Source organism: Oreochromis aureus, linkage group 22, assembly GCF_013358895.1.
Source record: "Oreochromis aureus strain Israel breed Guangdong linkage group 22, ZZ_aureus, whole genome shotgun sequence".
Lineage (NCBI taxonomy): Eukaryota > Metazoa > Chordata > Actinopteri > Cichliformes > Cichlidae > Oreochromis > Oreochromis aureus.
In genome coordinates this window covers 15,981,244-15,992,340 of record NC_052962.1, presented here as the reverse complement: position 1 = coordinate 15,992,340, position 11,097 = coordinate 15,981,244, and the positions used below count along the sequence as shown (strand labels likewise).

Below are 11,097 nucleotides of genomic sequence, written 5' to 3'. Positions count from 1 at the left end.
AATCTGTTCTGACATCAAACCAAAGTCTGGTGTTTTCATAAGAGTAACGTTAAACTGAAACATACCCATCTATTGCTTTTGGTGTGCCAACATGTCAGATCAGGTTAAAATCTGGACAGATTTAAGTGACAGTGAGGCCATGGCGTGATCCCACACCGCCTGAACTCTCCAGTGTCATGTTCCCGTGCTAGGACGAGTTTATGCACGTTTTGAGCCGGGCTGTGATGGTACTCATAAAAATTCATAGGGTCAAAGAGAAAAAAACATGAAATGTGGCCAGATACTGTATCTGGTATTTCTATGTGTAGCGGAGGGAAATATTTCCACATTAGGTGGTCCCTTCAGTAACATTTATGAAATTTTGGGTCAACCTGTCAAGTTAAACTCCTTACTGTTGTAATTATCAGAGATCGGTTGGCTGATGTTTATTTTTTTTAAATAATTTTTGTGGCCTCAGTTTCATAAAGTATAGCAAAATCTGCACTAATAGATCAGCATCAAGACATTGTATGACACACATCCACAATGAGGTAGCTAAAAGACAAGTTATTGAAAGGAAAGCATGGATTTAAATGTGATTTCTCATATTTTTGTCCATTAAAAATAAAGCTACAGCAAGTTGTTTAGTTTCTTCGTTTAAGGCTGTAAACAGTAAACAGCAGGAAAACATAATTAGCAATTTTACTGGACGTATAGTGCCAGATTATTTTTGGCTGGAGTCTCTTCTGGTTGCCAAACAACTGCTGAGAGCCAAGAAATAGTCCAAGACACATTCCACTCCTGAAACAGCAAACGCTGAGTTTAAACTATGTTCTTTTGAAAAGTTGTTAAGATATAACATGCTTATTAGTGAGCTTTGCAGGTGCTTGGATTGGATTTTATGATAGAATCATCGGATCTGTTGCCGCTGTTTCCGGTTTTTGCACCAAGATAAGCAAACCTGCTGCTTGGTATGAGAGTTGCATAAATATTGTAATCTAATTCTCTCCCAGTAAGAACATAAGCCTATTTCCATAAATATTTAACTTTTGGTTTAATACAACAATCTTTTTTTTTTTCTTTTTAGTCCTCGGTGTGAAGACAGCACAGATCCAAAAGTCGAGGGGACTTCTGTTTTCCAGCTGACTCGGCCCTATTCTTATCCTATTCTTTCAATGCTATTTGCCGTCTTCTAACACAATGCGTTATTACGACCTTGCAGTAGAAGTGAATCCATGAAGAAGATCTCGCTTATTCTTGTCTTTTTTTATGTACAGATACATATAGATGCTTAATCATTTTTATTTTCATTACACGTCATGTTAGTGATTATAAGGTGCCTTGAGGCAACTGTTGTTGTGATTTGGAGCTACATAAATTGATCCACAGTAGAAATTCCGAGTTTCTTCAGATCTCATAGAGAATGGGAAAACCATTCGGGACAACTGGGGATCACTTTGATGAGGATGAATGGAGCTGAAAAAGTAGCTCGTGGTCAGTCCATACTGCTTAATTGAGGCAGTTAGGGTAGAATAGACTTAAAAGCCCAAGTCCTCCTTGACACTGATGACTGTCCTATAAGGGACCCTCAGTAGGGCCCTCAGGTCTTTTGATAGGGCACTCGCCAGCGTCCTTTGGGGTTGTTTCACCCCCCACAAAAAACAGGCAGCCCTTTGTCACTGAGAGGAGGGGGGTCTGGAGGGTTGCTCCTCATTATTATTTTCTAAAGTAATTATACCTTATTATCTGTGTTTACTTTAGCGGGGGTGCGAGCATGCAGGTGTGGGCCATTCTGCAATGGGTTGGCATTCTCAGTGGCGAGCGCACCCCCAAGTGTCTTTTTTTTTGTGTATTTTTTTAACACACACCCCGCCATCTTTACTTGGAGGTTTTTTGGGGTTTTAGTAGTAGTTTTGTAGCCCCACTGCTAATTTCAGCCCAACAAAAGAAACATGCAATTAGGGCTATTATAGTAGCAGCTGCATGCTTCCTAGCTGTGCAGCGACAGCTTCGTCTTCACCCCGGCTGGTTAGTGAAGGGAGCGAAGAGAGGAGTGCAGGCCCTGTAGCAGTGGGAGAGAGAGAGAGAGCTGGAATGGTCACAGTAGCCTCCGGTGTCTGCAGAAAAGCGAGGAAAATATATCCTGGGAGGCTGGTGTGTTTCTTCAGTGTAGACACAGCGGGGACTCTCGCCCACAGGCTTGTGGGCCTTGAGAACAATGGATCTGCCATCTCCCAACATGAAGCGTTATGAAATAGTCCTCACCACAGTTCCATTGGCTGCTCTCTTGCATGTGGTCTCAGAACTGCGTGGGCTGAGGGAAAACAATTTGCAGATAAGGGGGGGGGGAAGCTTTACGAAGAATCTAGGCATTGGAAAAGACTGTTCGCAAAATTATGTTCGCAGAATTTCTTGCATTCGGTTGTTGGTTTGAATCTCTTTAAAGTATTAGCCTAGTCCTTATGAGGATATCTATATGAAGAAGCAAAGACAGCAATGGTCTTTTACAGTTCAGAAGATTTCAAATGCAATCCTTTCAAGCAGATTGTTATTCACTTCTACCCCACATCAGTCAATATCAGCCACAGTGTCAAGGTGAATCATGTGGGTCACAAAAGAACAACAACAACAACAAAATAAAAAATAAAAATGCTCGCGCAAATTAAAGTCGCGATTAAAAAGGTTCAAAGAGGAACCAGAACACAGACCCTGAAAAGCCTGATGATCTGTGTGAGGTTGAATATCGAGGGCCCACGGAGGCCCTCTCACAGCGCCAAACACAAGGGACCAATCTTACGCTCTCAGCACAAACAAAATGGTCACAAGTCCTCCTCTGTTGCTGTCACTTAACGATTCTCTCACTTCACTGACTTCCCAGCCCTTAGAATAATCATGTGGCCCAGGGCCCTTATGGGCATAAACAGATTGGGGCATCCCGCATGTTTGAGTCCAAGCTCCCTGAGTTCACTTATAGAACATGATACCTTGCTTTATTTCCTGCAGAGGGTGCTAGAAAAATAATAATCTTCACAATACTTTAGAATACTTACTTCAGTAATAAGTCTTGTACTGTTAATAAACAATTAAATAATAATTACTGATGTTTACTGACTGACTTCCACTTATTTGGTAAACAGACCTGGGAACAATATCCGGAAGGCTGATTTATGGTTGTAACTGATGTTTGTGAGAGATTGCTTCATTTATTGAGTGTATAATGAGGCAGTAGTGGGATAAATAAAGAGCACCTTTGTGTAGCTCTGAGATGCAAGGAGCTTCGTTAAAACAGCAGCATACGGTGTCAGGAATGATAATGAGCTCACTGATCAATAATGACACCTCCTCTACAAAACGACAATTCTTTCGTTTGAAAATTACTCGCAAATGTATAACACTGTGTATTAAAAACGTATATGTTTCTGACACAATACATAATTTAAGTATGTTTTATATTACCCAACCTAATGACATAATTATTACCAATTATAAGGATTTATTAGTGATGGTTGAACTGATCAGTACCATAAATAATCAGCGCCATTCCAGTTTTAATATTAAAAGTCTGTAAGCATTTAAATTTGTGTGTAAGTATCTGTTATTTAGATATAAGATTTATAATCTTATATCTTATATCTATAAGATTTATAATGTAGCTATTTACTCCATATTTGAGTGGTATTAGATAAAAGAATAACAATGTCCAGATCTGTTTAGGTGAAATTTAAAGTTTTAATTAATGATAATCTTAAGTATGAAAAAAAATCTATCAATCCAATAGACATTTGCTATCTTAAAGGTGGTGGAAGGTGGAGATGGGGACGTCATCGTGAAAGAGAAAATTTGTTTTCAATTTTCTTCTGTAAAAAAAGTGTCATCATCAGAAATAGCGGGTTCCATGTTTTTTACATAACTGTCCCCCAAACCATGAAACTGATGAGATTCACAAATCTGTGACTTCAGTCCCAGAGGGGCTCTGTCCATTACCTGCAGGTCATGTGATCTTTTTTTTCTTTTTTTTTTGGAGGGGCGGAGGATTCTTGGAGACTTCTTTTCGAATCAAACATATCTCATTACTCAAACCATATTTGCTTAGACTGACCAGCACTGGAAAAAATGGTAGCGGTTAGAAGCACTTGTATTTAATTTTACTTACACTGCAATCATTGATTTCAAATATTTTTCTTTCTGGAGGACTCGGAAAGGTCTTTAGATCTTGGCACCACACGTTTTTTTATTGTAAAGAAAATATCTCTGGTTCAAAAAATACAAAAAAAAAACTGCAGTGAGAAGTCCTTTAGCCCTTAATCTGGAAACTGTAATTCTAGTTTTATGAATCTGAAAGTGTGATAAATTAAGCAGTTTACTTTTTCTTTTTTGGGCGTGTGACCTTTATTTGACTTGTTTGATCATGTTTTCCTAATAGGCGCTGCTTCAAATCAAACCAAATAATTGCTTCAAAAAAGCCAACAATTTCCATGGAATGCAATTTTTTTTCCGCAGACGTGAAAAATATTTTTCTAATGTGTCCTGTTTTTATCATTCATCCAGGCTCAGAAATAATTTGTGTGTCATTACACATATTTAAGATCTTTAAGAGTATGTGAACGTCATGTGACCCTCCCCTTATAAATTGCTTAACTTTTTGAGGTTGTTGTGTATATTAAAAGGAAAAAATAGCCACTACACTGATCCAATAAATATATGTTAAGGGAATAATGTTACACAAAATGCAAATACACCAAAGTACAGAAAAAATGTATGTAAATACAGTGCTTGTGTAAATGTTTTCAAGTTACTTTCCACTCATGGAGGAGGATGGATATTGTTTTCAGGATGAAAGCGGCTCTTGCAGCCTCGGTCTTACTGGCATCCATTTCACCTCATTAGGACCCTGGGACCGACAGTCGACAAAACACTGAGAGAAATCATTTTGCCGGGGGAGTGTGGCGGGGATAAATTGGCCTCTGGTTCAGTACAAGAGTCCCCGCTGTGCCAAGCGGAAGAGAAGGGCCTGGCTGGCAGTAGGGGCAGGCCCAGGCAAGGCAAGCTGGGAGGCCCCATGCTGAGACCCCCTCCCTGTCTCTGACAAACACGGCAGTGGATAATCTCTCCTTCAGGGACTCGGCCCAGCACTGTGGGGCTGATAGGGAAGGGGCTGTTATACAGCACAGTGCAAAGGAACTGCCTCGGTGTATGTGTGTAGCATGCACCACAAGCGCACTTACACTTGTTTGCATTGTGTGCACTTCCACCGCGCACAGCCTATGCAGCTCTATTTTTTCCCTTGTGCACACTTTGTTCGCTCTTCCTCTATCATGCAGACATCGCTTTGACAGTTTCAATAAACAGAGCCTTTCATAAAATAAAAAAAAAAAAAAAGTACAGTTGAAGCAAAATGATCCCGAATATCCGTTGAGTACTTGAACCTGAGTAAGATCATGCAAAATTCATGCAGTCCAAAATAAATGCACAAAGTGTCAGAGGGCAATAACAAGCTGCCCATTACAGGTAGATTGTGTTGACTTGGCAGGTGTGCTTCTGAGGAGATCAACAGTTCTTACAAAGACTGTAATTTGTAGTTATTTTAGCCAAACCCTGAGTCATCTTCCATACCAACTAGAAAAATGGATTTTAGTGCATGTACCAAATAAGAGCTGCCCAAGGACAAGCTGAAACCAAAGAACCCCGGCTGAATGTTTGCTCAAGCATCGCTGTTGGCCACTGGCTTTTCTTCCTCGATTAAAGGGACTGCAGTTATTACAGCCTATTGAATTTCAGCAATATTTTAATGATTACTCAAATAAAACCAACTGGTTTCTTCAGACTGGGCGGCTAGGACGAGTCTACAGATTGCATTACACACAAATATAAAATTAACACAAATGTAATGCAGAAATGATCTTTAACCGTCACCTAAACATTTGTAGCATAAACATTAAAGAAAGAAAAACACTCAAAGGAACACTTTCTTCCAAACACTTTACTTCCACCAACATCAATTATAAAAAATGGCAACAAATTAACATCTTCCGAACTCTTCTTGCAGTGTGTGGTCAGCCAGTAATTTTGAATTATAAATGTCCATATCCAATGTCTCCGAATACTGAAAGGCCTTGTCAGCCACTATGATGTCTCCATCTTGTAACCATGTTTTTCAAGCTCCGCTCTGCAGGGAGGAAAGAAAAATAGAAAGATCAAGTCAGCAGAGATGATTACAGGTGGGTGGTTGAGGCATAAGTACCCTCTGCTATTGATTGTAAGAACCATTAGGAGATGAGAAGAAAAAAAAAAAATATATATAAATACTGCATAATGCATGCAGCTATGGATTTGATGATTACATATATAGACATATAGCAGCTGTGGCCTTTAACAATAATGATATCTTTAAGAAACAACTTAATAGTATGGCTATCATAATTGGCCTAAATAAAACAATAGCATATAACTGTCTAAAGGGTACTCAAATAAAAACAAAGCAGCCATTTATCTATCAGCGGATACTGATTGCTCATAGATTTGCCAACTCCATTACATTTCTGCTAAACTCAACATACTTAAGGTACTTTTGCACGTTACAAATGTTGTTCGTCCTTTGTGTTTTAGAGGCGTTTATATTTTTCTACGCATGTGAAATATAAACGAGCCCTGCTGTCTTAAAAGATAATCCAAGCTACTGAAATAAGTATAAGGGCTACAAAACTGGTACAAATCTCACCAGGCAAGTTCATTATTGGTTACTGCATCTTCCATGCTGCATTTATATCAACGACTGAATTGCATGCACGGCTCCTAAAAGGCATTCTGGTGGTGTGCAAAGGCAATATCTTATATCAGGGACAATTACTCACTACATGCTACATATGAACAGCATATAAATAAAAACGTTAATTGTTTGATAGGAGTTTCCCATCAGGCTCTTCATGACCGATTACATTACATATGTGGTATTTCTAATTCATATGATGAGAATTCACAGTTACATTCATAAACAAATATAGTATCAGCAGTCATACGTGTAGCTAAGTAATGATGTTGCCTATGCTGATACTTTTAGTTTCAAAAGGGGGAAAAAGGAAAGTGTTAAGTCGTTCAGTAAATGGAAACCAGGCTAAAGTCTAAAAACTTAATTTTTTAACTTTTGTTTCCTAAAATTTCACACCTTTCAGATTATTGTGCCAAAAATATTCTTTTTTTTTTTCTCTGTTTGATTTCTGTGGATTTTGAACTTGAAGATGTTAAACTGTGGCCATTGTTTAAAATGCCTGTGGTTTAGAAACAATGCTAATAGATAAACAGTGACTTGGAGCATGTTCGTAAACGATTAAACATCTGACAGAAACTCCACTAGGTTTACAAGTAACCGCTCATCGATCACAATGCGTGTAATGTTATTCCAACAGGCATCACAGAAAAGTTTCCAGCACCACCAGGGGGGCAAATTTCACCAGCTGTCTGAATCTGATTTTTCTCGACAGCCAAGAGATTTATTGGACAAGGTTTTGGGCCAAAATAGTGCACTGTTTATTTGTAGTTTATGCATCAGAAATTGCTCAATGATCTACATTTTTCTGACACAGTTTTGAGAAATATTTGCAGAAAGACAAGTTAAGATAACAAACACGGGAAATATTAGCAAGTCCTATTGTTTTTGATCAGATATTGCTTGGCTATTTGCACACGGCTTTCCAAACATGTGAGACTGATATAAACCAGGTGTTTAACATAAAGGTGTGGTTTGAAATTAACTAGCTTTTTTGTGGTGGACTCTTAATTTATGCAAGCATTTGAAGCAAAATCAAAAAAAGGTGCACAACAGCAGTTACAAAAATGTACTCCTGCTTTTAGAGCAACAGAAATTCAACTGTTAACACGTCAATGACCTACAAACGCAGAGCAGATGACTGAATTCTTAAATATGAAACATCTGTGGATCAAATGGGGGTTTTTTCCGCTTAAAATAAATAAAAACACTGTGTCCCACATGTGCTAAAACAGAAAGATGATTTTCATTTTAAAATGGAGAGTATTTCTGTTGCTTGACCTAAATTCGATCAAATAAATGTAAGCATAAGGACGGAGATATAGTATGACATTAAGGCAAGAAAGTTAGTAGACAGCAAGGACTTCATAAACTGTCACAGAAAGTCAAAGAATTATGCAAAAACGATCAATTCTGATTATGCAAACGTCTTGGTTTGTCATCAAACAGTTTTTATTCTCTTTTAAGTGATTTGTGAGATTAAAAAAATGAAAAAAACAAAAAGATTTTATTTAATGAACAATTTCTGACTGATCAGATTACCTCAGCTGATTTGAGAAATCATCTTCTACGTTGTCATCGTCCCAGTTATCTTCCCAAACATGAGCGTCTTCGTCTTCATCCAGCCCTGTCCAGTCTGGGAAACATTATTACAGCTGTAAGCTTGCAATAAAACCTTAATATAAAAGTATCTGCTCACCAGTTCTGAACACTTTAGCTTGTTGGTTTAGCTACATTAGGTGGTGTACGACAGTTACTTCAAGTATACGTAACATAAAAAGAGCTAAGCGCAGTCATTAAGTAAGTTTTAGTGGTGAATTAAACTACTGGGAGCTCGGTGAAGTGGTGTGTTTGGTTAAATCGGAACAATTGTGGCGTTTTTCTTCCAGCTAGCTCGCTAGCTAATGCTAAAGCTAATAGGCTAGGCTAGCTGAGTCACTGCAGCAGGACACAGCAAAGAAAAACGTAACGGACTCCAACAGATAATGAAGAGGGAAACAAGACCAACAACACCTCAGATAACATGTGAAGTACTCACCCTCAGCTGGGAATTCTTCAAACTCATCATCTTCCTCCAGCAAGCCCAGATCTACGGTCTGCTTCTTGTCTGACATGTTAGCTCCGTCGGTGTGTTGCTGTTTGTTAATGAAGCCTCTTCACGCAGGAATTGTGGGAAGTTAAAGTTGATCGAGCCGGTTGCGGCTGCGCGAAGTGCACGCATAGACGGCATGATGACTGCACAGGGGAGCGCAGGAGGAACTGTGAGCCACAGCAAAGCGAGCTAAGGCAGGTTTACTCAAGAAACACTCAGTGTAATTAAATTTAATGTGATTTACAAACGCACACACAGGCAGTTAAGAACCAATTCTCTGCCCTCAAATAGAAAGCAAAGACCAGTGCAGAAACACACACAGAAACAGGTAGATATATCTGATGACATTTTTCTAACAGGTTTAATTAAATTAGTGAGTCTAACCTGTTTAAGATAAATAAACGAAGTATTTTAAGGAAAATCCTTAATTTCAAGTTTGAACGCTTTTTGTTTTGTCTTGTTATCACACTGAGAGCAAATATATTTTTCAAATTAGATTTTTACCATTACAAGTATCCAGTATTACAGGTACAACTTCATCAGCTCATATTTGCTGTGCAGAAAAAAATGTCCAAAATAAGTTTTGGTGTAAAGAATATTTATTTCACATTGTTTAACATTTCAGTCACAGTGACACTTTATTCCCTGCAAAGTGGTTCATGTGTTGGGGAATATTGCTTCTGTATTTAGGATGCTCATCCATCCATTTGTTTCCCTCCTCCTATCAGTGTACTGGCTCAACTTCTGAGTATTGTTATTATGTTTTTTATTATTATTATTGTTAATGGCCTGTTATTTTTTTCAGACAGTACATTTTACTTAAAGGTGTGAGGAGCCTGTCCTCTGCACATGTCTCCTGGCTTGTAGAAGGTGTGTCTTATTATGTCTCTTGTATTACCGCTTTCTTTACTCTTTAAAATTCATTTATTATTAATTCATTTATTATAAGCCAGTGTACTCCTAGAACTCGACCCAAGCCCTAATGAATGGAATGAGCTGTGTGAAGATGGGTATCCAACAAAAAATGTTTTCGAAAAACACCAAGGATGAGATTTGCCTGCATAGACAGGATTAGAAATGAGTACATCAGAAGGAGACATATGCAGAGGAGGGATAGTGGATATACTGGACAAAGGGTGTTGAATATAGCTGCCAGACAGGAGGAAAACCCCAGAGATGATTCATGGACGTGGTGAAGGAAGAGATACAGAGGGTTGGTGAGACAGAGGAGGATGTCGGGGATAGAGATGGAGCCGGGTGATCCACTGTGGCAACCCTAAAATGAGCAGCTGGAATAAGAATAAGAAGTTTTGGTATGCTGTTTATGTTTCAGCATATTTCACAATATGCTCGAGGTAACTCTGAAATGGCTTCACATAGTTTGCAGCACATGCAACAGAGTAGCATCATCAAAGGCTGCAAAGTTATTACCCCTCATCTTTTCAGCATAACTCTTAACATTTGCTTTATATCTGTATTTTCCATCTCCCTAAACATCAGCGATACCATCAGTCCCAAAAATCAAATATTTGAGAAATCTTTTTTTTTCCTCTTTCTTGAATTCCTCCCTGCATGCTTCCCTCTCTCCCAGAAACACATTTTGCTTCCACGCCACCACAAAAAGCCCTCTTTCCTCAAAACATATGCACTCAAGTCACTCAAATTTTGTCAAAGATTTTTCATTTGGGAACAAATGCACATTGTAACCCATGCGGCCCGCTCAAATAATGATGCAGCAGCCACAGCTTAGGATGTATTTTAGATAAATGAGAGCGCACATTTACCACAAAACCACTTGTACCACAATGAAAATTGCTCTCCAGCTGTCATATGTTGACAGATGGAACAAACCTCAACTTAAGCTCTGCGCACTTATTCTATTTTCAAATTATTTTGTAATCATCCTAAGCCTTTACACATGACAATGCCACAACACTCAGAGGAAAGAGGAATAAGACACTGGCAAGTGTAGGAAGCTAATGCTGTTGTTTAAATAGCCTCCCACCAGTTAGTCGTAAAAATGCATTCAGAAAAAAACAAGTTGTAGGTGCTGAAAAAGAAAATATCAAGCCAGCACATGCTATGAGAACAAGGTCAGTAACATTTAACCACTGCTTTCACGTGAAATAATGAACAGAAGGACTTTCTTATTTATGCTTGTAGGGCTGGAACTTGTTACTTTTATCACCAATCAGTTAAAAATTGTTAAAACATCCATTCATCCATCCATTTTCTGCTGCTTTTCTGAGTGTTGGTTGTGAGG

The 11,097-nt window shown here is 38.6% G+C and overlaps 1 protein-coding gene across 1 annotated transcript; it reads right to left on the bottom strand.

Annotated features, from left to right (window-relative positions):
* Positions 1-5,939: 5,939 nt before the first annotated feature.
* On the bottom strand, positions 5,940-8,933 carry sem1 (SEM1 26S proteasome complex subunit). The gene is made up of 3 exons (XM_031738814.2): positions 8,781-8,933; positions 8,285-8,378; positions 5,940-6,145 (listed from the first exon to the last, which is right to left on the bottom strand). Exons 1-3 carry the CDS (start codon positions 8,854-8,856, stop codon positions 6,103-6,105), a joined length of 213 nt encoding a protein of 70 aa, XP_031594674.1. The 5' UTR covers positions 8,857-8,933; the 3' UTR covers positions 5,940-6,102.
* Between the last annotated feature and the right edge of the window lie 2,164 nt (positions 8,934-11,097).

Bases quoted from the DNA above. Each gene is read 5' to 3' on its own strand.
- sem1 (XM_031738814.2), bottom strand. From the start codon at position 8,856: ATGTCAGACAAGAAGCAGACCGTAGATCTGGGCTTGCTGGAGGAAGAT. The intron at 8,379-8,780 runs GTGAGTACTTCA...AATGTTTCCCAG, and splicing joins TGAAGAATTCCCAGCTGAGG to ACTGGACAGGGCTGGATGAA. The intron at 6,146-8,284 runs GTAATCTGATCA...TCCTCCCTGCAG, and splicing joins GATTTCTCAAATCAGCTGAG to AGCGGAGCTTGAAAAACATG.